This window comes from Cinclus cinclus, chromosome 1 (assembly GCF_963662255.1).
Source record: "Cinclus cinclus chromosome 1, bCinCin1.1, whole genome shotgun sequence".
In the NCBI taxonomy this organism is placed as follows: domain Eukaryota; kingdom Metazoa; phylum Chordata; class Aves; order Passeriformes; family Cinclidae; genus Cinclus; species Cinclus cinclus.
Window position 1 is genome coordinate 139,214,371 of NC_085046.1, and position 13,743 is coordinate 139,228,113.

The 13,743-nt window shown below is 41.3% G+C and overlaps 1 protein-coding gene across 1 annotated transcript in view; it reads right to left on the reverse strand.

Moving 5' to 3' along the window:
- SNTB1 (syntrophin beta 1) overlaps window positions 1-13,743 on the reverse strand; it is a 110,634-nt gene that overhangs the window by 37,422 nt on the left and 59,469 nt on the right. Inside the window, exon 3 of the mRNA XM_062491391.1 lies at window positions 3,235-3,442. Coding sequence (XP_062347375.1) covers window positions 3,235-3,442 — 208 coding nt within the window. The remainder of the gene's footprint in view (window positions 1-3,234; window positions 3,443-13,743) is intronic.

Here is a 13,743-nt window from a genome sequence, read left to right on the forward strand (position 1 = left end):
CCTTAATAACAGAGGGAAGATGGCATCTCTAATGATTGCTTCTGGCTGTTTTTCTCCTTGCCTATAAGAAGGCCACAGAGAACATTTGCTTTCTTGAAGTGATGCATAGCTCTCTGTTCAGCAGCAGACACCCTCACTGCCCACAAGGAACCTGAAGGTGGACTTCCAAGATGGAAGTTTCAGACTGAAGAGCACAAGTTTACTGCTTTCTTCACAGGGAAGTCCAGTTAAGGTAGTAGAATCCTGTTAGCATGCAGTGGCTTAGTATCTTAGATAACCTACTATTTATTTTAATGTTACCCACCTGAGGGAGGCTCCCCTAATGAATCTATTTTTGTAGTGTCATGTAGGTTGAAGTTTAGAGCTAAGTTTAGAGCAGTCATATAAAAAAAAATTCAAACCAGGAAATAGCTTAATTGAAGCAGAGAGTAATCACAGCAAATTACAGTGAAATTTCTATGGGATTACACTTTGCATTCCCCAAACAAGCAGAGGAATTCAGCTCACAGTCTTGTCTTCCCATTTTACTGAGAACTGACTTTAAGGATATGCTCTGTAAGTAACATAATAGGATGCCATAAAAGCTGTCTCAAAAGTTACAATCTAAGATGCTTTTGTGACCCTGTGGGAAGCCCACCCTGGAGCAGGCAGGAGCTGTGCAGCTGCTGGGGATCCACACTGGAGCAGTTTGTGAGGAACTGCTGCCCATGGGAAGGATGCATCTCGGAGAAGTTCTGGCTCCTGTGAGATGGACCTCACCCTGGGACAGGGGAGCAGTGCGGAGTCCTCCCCTGAGGAGGAAGGAGCAGCAGAAACAAGGTGTGATGAACTCACCACAACCCCATTCTAGTGCACTTGTGCCACAGGGAGGGGAGAAAGGTAGAGAACATCACCAGTAAGGGAAGAAGGGAGGGCTGGGAAAAGGTTTCTTTAAGATTTGGTTTTATTTTCTCAATACCCTACGCTGGCCTGTTTGGTAATAAATTCAATTAATCTTCCCCCAAGTCGAGTCTGTTTAGCCCATGATGGTAATTGGTGAATTGTATTCCCTGCCCTTATTTCAACTCTTAAGCCTTTTGTTTTCTCTTTCCTGTCCAGCTGAAGAGGGAGAGAGATACAGTGGCTTTGGTGGGCACCTGGTATCCAGGCAGAATCAAACAACCACACTTGTATTTACAGCAACTTCCACAAATCACTGCAGAATTTAATCTCTTCCCACTAACAAACACAGGTTTTTCACAAGGAGCATCTGTGGTGAGCACCTCCTCCAGCTGCCTTGAACACCTCTTCTGAACACAGTACATAAACAGCTGGCATATACACAGTATATGCAGGTTAACTCTTTCATCCAGGCTTTACAGCCCACAGACCAGTAAGAAAATAAAAAGAATTTCACATCACATTTTGCCACAGGTAGGGATTTTCTCTACTTTTCAACAAGGTCTCTAACACCAGAGAAGGGTGGAAACTTTTGACATCACTCTGTTACTACTGCACAGTTCTGGATGGTTTTTAGTGAAAAAAAAAACAAGTTGCCTTTTCAGTAACAATGTCACTCTCTCAAAGCAAATCTCTCAAGGCTAATTCTTTCTTCACCATAAATACACTGGAACATGCACAGAGCCACAGCCTGACCCTAACAAAAGCAAAACAAGTTTCACCACTAAATTTAGAAAGACCTCAAAATGGTCCATATTGAGTAACACAAAATAAGATTTCAGACCATAAGGAGAAAAAGAGAAAAAAAGAAAAGGAGAAAGAGAGAAGCATGTGAATGGGATTTTGTGTATTAACTGTAAGAAGAGGAAATTCATAAACTAGAAGCCATTTAAGATGATCTGTGAATATTATACTTACAAGATCTCTATGATCTACTACAGAGCAGTTAGCCCTTCAGAGGAAAGTATTTTGCAACAGGAAAAGCCCTTTATGTTTAGCTTTTTATAAGTTTATAGAAATACAAAAAGGAAAACAAGATTAAAGATCCCATGGCTGTATAGTTTTATACTGCTAAAATTTACTTACCAATCCTTTGGTGTTTTAATCCCAAATTATTCCCCCAATGTTTTACAGCATTAAGCTGACGAGTTGTGCTGTTGTCCCCATTTTGTGAGCTTGGAGGGAGGGACAGGAAAAGACACAAAATCTGCCTGAAAGGCTTTGCAACCTTTGTGTCACTGCAAGTGGTGTAGAATGACCCATGTTTTGATAAAAATTAATGGTGTGCATTCTTAAAGGACACTAGATAGAAATACGTACGTCTGCCTGTGGCTTCCATATTTTCATGTACAAAATCCCAAAAAGAGATAAAACATGCAGTATTGTTTTTTCAGGGCAGTTACAGTCAGTTCTCCACATCTGTGCTGGATGCACAGGTTGAAAGGGCAGCGTGTACAGAGTGGCCATTACCCCACACAGACCAGCTGGAGGGGCAGAGATGCTCTGAATGGCTGCCCAGGCAGTAGATGGATGGGAATTACCTCTAGGCACAATTCTAACACTGCTACCATAGCAAATCCACACTACTTATCAGTTGGTACAGTGTCTAAAATGAATTCTGAGACTGCTGATTTAAAATCAGATCCTCTAATACTGATACCACCCCTGTGCATTCATGGATTGTCTTTTCACGGGTCAACAGATTCCAAATTACTCTTGAGCTGAACACCAGGTTTTCTCTGTGCATAAAACATTTTAAGACTCAAACTTTGAAAGACAGGCAAGAGTTGCAATTTCAAGCACAACCTGATAGGATGCTCATCTCAAATTCATGGTTATAAATAAAGAACAAGCTCCCAGCCTTTATGGGAAGCTCCAGATCAGGCCCAGCTCCAGAGGCCAGGCTCATGGACCAAGTAAGTAGGTACTTCACAAGCTGGGAATAGGAAGATGACAACTCATATACATGATGGGAGTTGTTACAGCAGGTGAACTCAAGGGCTGGTGTCAGTTTTTGCGACTCCTGTCCCATCCCTGAACTTGACATGAGACATTTTGATCTCCCAGGAAAGTCTTTGTTAACTGGCATGTAGAAGCAAAGATTATGGGGATGTTATAGTTTTCTGCTATTTTTTTTAAAGCACAAAAATTGGCATGTTAAGAAAAGTCTTCAAGGAACGGTAAATCAAACCCCAGAATCTCATTTAGTCTCTCTACTTCCAGACAAGGCTGAATTCAGGTACAGAGAATAAGAGACAAAGAGCTTAGAAATGAAAATAAGAGTATTTTCGTTACCTTTTCTGCAAGCCAGCCCAGATGCCTAATCTCTCGACTTCCAGCAATCCCTGTTTTACCCAGCTGGTCTCTGACCTCTGCAATCACCCTGGGGATGAGCTCATTGACACTGGAGTGGATGGCATTGAACCAGGCCTGGGCTGTAGCTGAATCTTTACTCCTGAGCACCACGGTGTGCTTGGCATCAGGTGAATGAACTTCAATAATTCTAGAAACATGGGGGGAAAAAACATCATGTTCATTCATATATTAATAGGCAACTGAATTTATTACCTTTTTTGTGAATACAGAGAGTAAAAAATACTAATATTGAGCACTAAAAACTTACCTTTACAACACCTGAATAGAGTAGCATCATGTTAACTGAAGCCAGGTCTCTACTGGCATTATGATAACATCCTTGAGAAGGGGATTTGCCAGTGCTGATGCAATCCCACATACAAATGCCAATAGGAGTTTCAAATTCACTCAATGGACATTCAAAAAGGAACATTCACTCAATGGACACTGCCTAGAACTGCAAGCTGCATGGAAGATGGCTGTGGAGAAGCCAGGGCCAAGCTGCTGCCTTCCTTAGCTGGTTATCATGGCACAGAGTTTTTCAGTGTGTTTATTTTATACATGCAGAGATAAATAAAAATCATCCTCATCCCAAACAGAGCAGTTTTCCTAGTATTGTTCTGTGGTTTCAGTGATACCCCTAGACATTAACAGAGGTCTAGCACAACTGGCCTTCTCTGGGAGTTACCAGCATCCTCAATGCTCCATTTAGATCCTGCTAACAGTGGCAACAAGAAAGTGCTAAGAACAATCATATGATTGCTGCTGGCAGGCACCTTTTACAGATTTTCAAACTCCTGTAGAAGGAAATTAGTTTTGTTTCAAATAAAACATTCCTACTGGACCATCCTGTGGGTTTCCACCATGGTTTGGAAAGTACAACTGAACACTGTTTTCAGGAAAATGAATCCTGTTCATTGTGGTAATGGGACCTGTGCCAACACCTTTGCTAACAAAAACAAAAATGCTTTGACAGGCAGCTGCAGCTATTTCAGCTCTGTTCTTAGTGAAGTTATTAGTTATTAGTGGGGCTTTGTGTGCTCTTTATAGCTTTGTGGGCCATTCTACTTGAACATCTGTTAAATAACCCACAAAGTAATAGCCTGTTTTATCTTTATGTGGCAATTATGAAACAAAGCCCTGGTCATTGTCCATCTCTCAACTCTGTATCACATTTGTGCTTTTTTATTATAAAAGTACAGTGACAGCCCCAAATGCTACCCTCCCAAATTCGATGTGGGATCTGAGCCTAAGCATGTACTTCTGTCCTGTGTATGGCTGCCCAATCACTGGGACACACAATGACTCCTTTCTGCAGCAGAAAATTAATTAGTTCAGTGGAATTTATTCAGGTTGAAGTTCAAAACAGTACTGCAATGCAAATATTTGTTGTGCAATTAAAAAATCCAGCAAGCTGGAACTTAATTAACAATTAAGAAGTTTTAATTATTTGGTTAAACCAGAGCAAAATCCAGAACAGAGGGCTACTCTATCTGCACAGCTCTCTGGGGCTCAGAGAGGAAGGATCCCTGGTTTCATGTTTGTCCATTTTGAGAAGGGGAGGTTTCCACGTTGACACTGTTCTAAATTTGGAAAAGGTCATGATTTTCCAAACTCAGCAGCTGAACTGTTCAGGGTCTTAAATCACTGAATAGCTTAAGAAGTGGCTTGATTTTTCAGGAAGCACTGAGCTAACACAGTAATGCATGTTTCCTCAGTAAAGCTGCTACAGTTCAGCACTATCTGAAAATTAAGGTTCTTATTTAACCACTCCAGAATGCACCAAAGTATTTTCAGTTTCAGGTACCAAAGCAAAATTCCTTGATACATATAAATATCTACATTTATAGATAAGCACGCTCCAAATCACACTCTCATTTTTTTTCTGAACTGCTAGAAACAGCCATCCCCTTCATGGTTAGGATTTAGCCATTTGTGTCCACTGATCATTACGATCATGCACAGCTACCATACTGTGCTGTGCTGTGGCTGTCTTTCCATCACAAACACAGCTCTCCCACTGCTGAGTCCCACTGTGACTCTGAACTAGAGCTGGAGCATGTTCCTGTAGGCAATCACCACCAAATACAAACTAGATAGGCTCGGATTTTCAAAATACATTGTAGTAATAAGTGAAATGTTGCTTATTACTTACAGAACAGTTTTTGGCAGGAGATCTTACAGCATTTCACAAATGAGGCCAGTGACAGCACTCTCATTTCACCAACAAAAGAAGTGGAAGAGTGAAGAACCCAGACAAGGCAGGGAACAGTCCAGGAGCAGCAATCACGATTTTCTCTGTCTGCCATTTTAACACTTCTTTTAAAAACAAAAATTATTCAGACAACACAGCAATACTGTGCTGCATTTGAGAAATGCTAACACACCATATATATTGTGTGAAACAATGCTCTTTACAAAGCCTGTGGTTTCTATATGGGGACTTCCACCTACAAACTCACTGCATATCATGCAGTAAACAAAGTGCTGAACACAGACTCTAAAGAGTTAGAGCAAAGTGCTGCTTTTTCAGTTCCAAAGGAACAGCAGCAAATTTGTGTGATTTCTTTATGTTAAGAGTTGTAGCAGGTTTTGACTTAAAAATAAATTATTGAGAGATAAAAAAGCTTCCAAAGTTCTCCAAACACCAACTTTTTTACATCCAGTTTGTAAATTCTTCCTTCAAAAAAGTGGATTAATATATAAACAGGTATTTTAGTACTTGGGCCTTCATCAAAGTGTATTTTTCTTGATGGCGACTTAAGTATTTGTGCAAGAGTTCTATCCCCTAAAATAATGAACATTTAGAGAGCTGCTAACGGCTCTGTTTAAGGGATTCTAAACCATGCATATTCTTTCTAATACCTACATATTCAAATGTGATACCTAAGTCTAAATTCTAGTATACATACACATACATACATACATACTGAGCCATGCTTGCAAAAATACTCATTCTTCAGTGACTTCCAATAGAGCTAGTTTGAGAATGCTTGTCAGTCACCAAAGTTTGATAATAATGCATGAACAGTTGTAGAAAGTCTTCCTTGTTCCGTGAGCTGGTAACAAGATGACCGAACAATACCACTACACTTCTCAAAACTTAGTATAAATCAGGAATGCATGCTGCTTTGACTGTTCTGAAAATTATTCCTTTTATCCACAGCACTAGTCCATTCCCAGAAATACATCTGCAAGCATCATTCCTTAGCAGGCTGCTACGTAGGCCAACTTTTATTTGCACACCCTAAAGTCTAAATCCTCAACTGTCTGAATTCTGCTACTGGCAATCACTGTAAGATCTGGACTAGAAAACCTCAAGAAACCAAGCTTGTGAATTTCCACCAAAAACCCAAGACTCCTGTCTCCATAGTCAACTGAGATGGAGATACTAAAAGAAACTTTAAATCTTCCTGGAAACCCATGGGCTCTGACTGTAATCAGAGCTGAAAGTGCTGCATCCCTATAAACTCTTTCCTTTTCTGCCTTTCAGCCCACGCTGCTTTGATACACCAGTCCAATTGGATGATGCTTTCTGTATAGCAGCTGACTGATGGCATTTCCATACTTTCTAAAAAGAAAAAAATACCAGTGACCTTAGTAAACTCCAAGACTAAGGCACTTAAATGTTTCCAGCAGTCTAGCCATTATAGTTTTGATTTGTTCCTTGGCTAAACTGACCACCTCTTACTGACTTCTGTTTATCTGCAGTTCAGTGATAAAGTTCCCTTAATTCCCCACTGAACTGAAATATTTAGGGCAATGCCACAGCTGTGTTTATTCTCACACTCCACCACAGTTATGTAAATACTGCATATGGAGCTGTTTCTGATAAAGCCCATACCAACCCAAAGGAATTATATGTTAGCTCTAGATGACTGCCAAGATGCGCGGCATCTCTCCAGCTTGGCAACACATATGAATGATATCACATTTTCTCAGAGATCATTTGGCAAACCTTATAATAAGAGTAATTTTCTCTCTCCTTCTCAAAGACCCTCAGTGAGCAGAGGAGTGTTTCCAGCATCCCATTCTCCACCCGCAGAACACGGGGTGACACAAACCCCAGTGCTTCCAAATGCTGCAACCTGGCTCGTAAGAGGAAAACTCCCTCCCTCTCTTCATCAGACTTTTTACTTCACAAAGGATCAGAAGAAGTTTAAAGCAAACGTTTGGTAGACCATACTCATTCCACATTTGATAAAGCTTCTTTCTGTAGGAGTGTTCATTATCTAAGAAATACCTTTTATCAAAACTCTTGAAAGTACTTCTGCCACCAGCATTGGCTCAGGACCAAATCAGGCACTGAGTTACACTTCATGACTCTTCCTGGGTCAGATTATGTATTCAGTGACTGATTAAAGTGTGGAGCAAATCCCTTGAAGTTAATGATAAGCTGGAGCCAGAGTTATTGAAGTCCATCTCACTACTTTGATTTTCCACTGGCACACAGGAATAAAATAGTCTGTCACTGACTTTGCAAACTTAAAGATGAATCAAAGGCTAAACTGTTCACTCTGTCTCCTCCATCACCATCTGCATGTGAAACCACAGTAAGTAATTCTGTTTTTTTCTGAATGTACAAACACCTTTCCAGGAAAAGGGGGGATTTAGAAGAACACAACCTGATTTATATTTAAAGAGTTGTAGGTTTTGTTATAAAATAGATTTTAAAAAACTGTTAAGGTTCTTTTGAATTCTACATTCAGTGCCGGGAAATGAACCAGGAACAGAATACATTAAAATTAAGCAATGGAAACTTTGGGCTTAGTCTGCAAGGAAAATAGTCCAGAGAAATACTGTTAGGCTTGCAATGGATTCCCCAGCCTACTCTCTGAAGAAGCATCTTCATCTGATGAATCTAAATGGAGGTGAAAGCAATTTCACCAAGCAAGTGCTGCTTGGTAATCAAGTGGAATTTTTCTATGTAAAAGGCTCTTGGGTCCCCTCACTGCCAGAAAGGTACTTGCTGTATTAACAGTTACGTGGTGACTTTCAGCTTACAGTGCTAAAAATGATTTAGATACTGTCCTGGGAGCTGGACTAGACTGATGTCCAACCAGAGGGTGTATATATCACTAATGAGCTGTCACAGTTTATTTCATTTCTATTTGCCACCAGCTGGGCTTTAATAAAAGCTGTATCAGTGGAGTTGTGCTACATGCAAGTAAAGAAAGGATTTGGTTCTGCAATGGACTTGCTCATGCCACTGCATGCAGATGCTGACCAATCTGCAGAGACAACCAATCTGTAGAGATATCACACAGTGCCTTCTCCACCCAGAACAACCACAGAAGTAATTGAATAGTTTTTAAATGTATGTGGATATTAACAAGCAGGACTCCTACACCACAGTGCCCAAAAGATCTCTTATAGTTTACTCTCTTGGTTTTTTCTTTTATATTCTGGTTGTCATTGTACTGAATATTGGCAATCCAGGAATAGAGAGTTCAGCCTTCTTCACAGTGGATTCAGCACAAAACAACGGCGGAAGTGCTGTTTCAAGGAGTAGTAGGTGTCAATTATTTGGGAAAAAAAACACAAACAGCATTATTTCATGGAGTTGTCAGGAATTTGATTTAACTTTAGAAGATGCTGAAATTTTAGGAACAGAAGATGTGACTGGTATATTCAATACACTGACCACAGCTCCCTAAACAGCTGTTTTCCCTGAAGCAAATCCACAGCCAAATTCAAAAACAACAGCAGCAAAGCAAACCTTCTGCTGCTGGAAGTGCATCTGGGCTTGGCAAAGAGCATATGACTGTAGCTGGTAATAGTGGTAGATGGCCCCTTCAAATTGAGAAGAGGTTGGAGGGTCTCATGCTGCTGCAAGTAAGAGACCATGGGTTTGGAGATGAATTAGACATCTTCTGAGAAGGAGTGCCACTGTTAGGAAGCACTGTAGTAGGACCAAGGGGAAAGAAGAGGATGTGATCCACAAATGTGCATTAAAACAGATATGGAAATGTGAAAAATTAGTAGGGCTGCTGACAGATCACCTCTGTCTTGTGGATGAATTGTCTAGAAGAAAGTCTTGCTGGAAGAGAGGAACAGCAGGTGCTCCTTATCTAGCAAGGTATGTCTCAATGTCTCATTATGCTATACACCTACTTTTTGGCTTCCATGATCAAGAATCCCAGGGATCACTTCTTACTTGCCAAGTGAAGCAAAACCAAAGCCAGACAACCACGACTACAAAGCCACAAATTACTTCTGGATAAATTGCTGGCCTCTGAGTGCTGTGGGGTGAGGCACCACTGGGAGCCAGTCTCTCAGAGATACTGCCAGCTTCTCTGGGGACAGTGTGCATGGGTCACCTTCTGACACTTTCACAACTGGCAGCAGACCCATCTTCTCACTGAACAGACACAGTGACTGATGGAAAAGCTGTATGTAAGTGAAGAAGTAGCAAGTTTAGCAAAACTCTTCCTACAGTAAAACAAGAATTTCCATCAGCAGAAACACAGGAGAAAGCACGCTAGAAGTGACTGGAGGGTATTACAATAGCAAAGTATTCACACACAACCTAAGCATTAAGCATCAGCCTCAGCATCTTCCAACACTGAGCTGTGGCACCTTTGATGGCAGCCACCACCAGGACTCACACTGTGGATGTCATTTGCTGCCATACCCATGACTACAGGAGGTGCAAGAAGGAGCAGCTTTAAATACACCACCTGAAAATTCTGCTCCTTAATTAATGGTAGATCAGGCCAGATCAGAGCTGTGAGACTGAAATCCAATTTGCAGATGGGCTGGTAGGTGAGGGAAAGTCCAGCACTGAACACAGGACAACAGCCAGGCAGGAAAAAGAGCCTTGAGGCTGTCACTCTCTCCAAGCCATAACACAGAGACTGTGAGGACTGGGAGTATAGCAGGAAACTGAAACCCTTGCACATCAACTTTCTTTCTTGGGAGATCTCAGGGGTCTTTAAATTGGTCTTCAACATTATTTAGCAGCAGCTTGAATATCAGCACTTTCATACCTTTACATGAAGATGCACATAAAAACATGATTAACTATTTGTTCTCCTCTTCCCCACAGCACTCCCACTGCTCTTCCTTTCCCTTTATTCTGTGACACACTTCTTGAAGTATTTCTCTTTTGCCATCTCTCCAGAGCTTTGTTGTTTTTTTTTTCTTTTTTACAAGAGTGTTTGTTAAGTAAAGTCTGCTGCAGCCTTCACTCTCTGGGTTTGTTGCTTTGCCTTGCTGTTTGGCTTCTTTAAACACTTTTTCTTAATTTGTGCTCTCTCTTCCCTCCATGCATTTCTCAGGGCAGCTCCTTTTCTTGTTTTTTCTTCACCTGATTAATTTCCAGTTCCTTCACTCTTATTTCCATTTCTCAGCTCAACCCTCTACAGCTGAAGCTAACTGGAAAAATCAAAATTCTTTGACTTTTTCAAAACTCCCCTAATTGAAGCAACGGCTGAAAAAAACCCAAAATGCAACACAAACCCCACCAGAATATGGGGTTTTTTTCATTATTTAAACATTTTCACAGGAAAGAAAGACTTTGGTTAAAGGCTTGTTAATCAAAAAATCCAGCTGAAAACATTCTTCCAGCCTTGGTTACTCCAACCTCCTCATCACCCACATCCTTCCTCACCACCCAACTCACAGTGACACATTTCATTGTTGTCAGGCCATGTTCAGCCCAGCTCACACATAGAAACACACATATATACATAAAGTTTTATTTATAGTCCAATATATGCATGCATGCACTGACACTGCTTTTGAGTTACACATGCAGGAGGTTTACCCGGTCCTATTTGATTTATGCTGGAGATGGGAAGGACACCAGGAGCTCACCTGCATGGCCACAAAAGGATGGGGAAGGGAGAAAGTCCCGTGCCATTATGCCAGGAGAAAAAGAATATATTTTTTTTTTTCAAGAAAATGAGACATGCCTAGTCCCAAATTCACCAGGACCTGCAGAGATTGAAGTTGAGTCACAACATCCTGTAACTGTCCAGTTCTACACTGGTATCTCAAACACCCTGCAGGAAAACTCAGGGGTTTCCACTGTGTCCCCAGATCCTGGCGCATCTCCCAGTAATTCAGCTCTCAAACCATTGCCCAGAGACTACAGCAGTCTTTAGGACACTAGAAACCTATTTTCACATGATTTAACAGAGTAAGAATTAAATAATGAAGGAAAATAAAAAGTAATGAAGTTCACCCTAGTTTGGTGATTTGTCTTGAAAAAGACAAAAATGTTCATCTTTATGGGAGGGGTAGTCCTGCAGAAGTGCCTGATCTCAGTAGCCTTTCAAGAAAGATAAGAAGAAACTGAGGCTAAGAGAAAAACTGGTAGGATTTAGACTAAAGCTGTTTGGCTGGTGGGAAGTTTCACAAATGATAGAAACCAACTATTCTGCACAATGAAAAACAAATTTAAAAATCACCGTCAAATCTCAAGGCATCACTGCCTGGAGGCTTCAGAGCTCCAGCTCCTATGGGTTTGGAAAACTGCCCCTATCAAGGTAGATGACTGAAGCTTAAAAATGCACCAGCAATTGCAGAGCTGCCCCAAAAAAAGATGTAGTAGACAGAGAACTGTCAGACAACAAATTATAGAACCATTTAATTGTTAAATCTATCAGTCAATGAATTATTGATTGTAGCAGTTAATGACTTTCCCCCAAAATATTATGAGAGAAAAAAATGCAATGTTACAGGTCCCTCACCTGACAACCCTAGCCCTGAATGCACTGACCCTGGCCACTGAGAAGGGTCCCACACCATGCAACGTATCAAGGAGGAAGAGGAGGCTTCCACATGACCCATCCCACAACTCCACTTCTGTTGCCTATACCCCAACTTCTTCCTTCTCCTACCTTCAGAGTACTGAAGGGGAAGCAGCCAATGCCTTTTTATGTAAATTACCTAACTTCTCTCAGCTTGAAAGAGGCAGCAGTAGATAAACCTCAAGTGCTGCCTACTTATTAATCCCTTCCAATAAAGAGCAGATTTTGTAAGCAGAGTGTAATGTAATTAGCAGTTACAGTACAGGAACACAACAAGAGACATCCAGCTTCACAAAAAAGCTGGATTTGGATCCATTACAGTAACATAGTTGGATGTTGAGTTTAAAAACACATGCTCATCATGACTTTAAATTCACAGCCTTTTGTGGGCAAGGCTGTAACAGACCAAGCACACTGTGATAGCACAACAGGGTGATTTAAGGATGAGGAGAGAGTCAAGCAGTTTCACTCCGATTATCATCACTTTTGTTCTTTTCTGGAGTTGAATTACACTCTTTCAAGTTGCTATACTTTAATGTTGGATTGTTGATATAGTAATCTAAGGAGATAATAAACACAGCCCACCAGGAAAAAGAAACAAACACTAACAAAAATTCTTGATATAAATCAGACTGACTCAAGCAAGTTCAATTACTTCTTCAAAGGACTTATTGATATTCATATAGTAAAGCATGTCTGTACCAATAATGATAATTAACTGCTACGTGCCTTTCATCCAAGGATCTCAAGATGTAGCTCACAAGAACACTATGAATTCAGTATGGTCTCCACATTTCACAGAGGTTCTATAGCCAGAGAGCAGCTCAATAACAACACTAGGAGCAAAGAACAAATTCCTTGAGGAGCTGTAGAGGGTGACTTTTAATACTCATAATGTGCCCATTCTATATTTTTATTTATGCTCTATCCCCCATGCAGATGTCGAGTTCTTTGTCTTTCCTTTGAATACCTACAACCTACAGCAACAGAAAAAAGGCCCAAGTTTCTTTAACCAGAGCCCAATTCAGATAAATTTGTACTGTGCACTAGGGAAAAAAATTTTCCACCTCCCCAGGAAGCCCCACAGAGCTGCGGATGTCCAGGTTGGACACAGCTCCAGTATGCCAGCAGTGCCAGCACAGTGATGGAAATGGGCCATCACCTCCTTATCCTTGGTGCGGAGCTCAGCCTTTACCCAGCACCAAACCCTATCTGTGCTTGCTACTGCCAGTGTCAGGGACTGTGCTCAGTGCTATCAAACTATCTCCTAAGAGGCAGAAAACAAGGAAAGTGTGATTGTGCACTTCAAGGGTGGCTGTGGTTCTCTGGTCACTCTGTGGCAGAGCCCAGCCATCTGTGAGCCCCAAGCATACATGACTGACTCAGGGAAACCATTCCCCCAACAGCAGAGAAAAACTCCAGGCTGCAAAGGTGCATCCCTAAGCCACACTACTCTTGGAGGAGAATCAGCATCTGCTCTGCACACCAGAGCCTGCTCGTACCTGGCAGAACTAAGGTATGGTCCTGTTCACTAAACAGGAGAGAGGTAGGGTGGGGGCATGAGCCAGACCATGTTTTCATCAACAAAATATCCAGAACCTTCTCTAATGCATAATACTTGCCTCCCTGTCCCCAGTTCCCCTTAAATTATATAAGCAGGAACTTGAGGAGCTCCTTGGTCTTCCACTCCCTC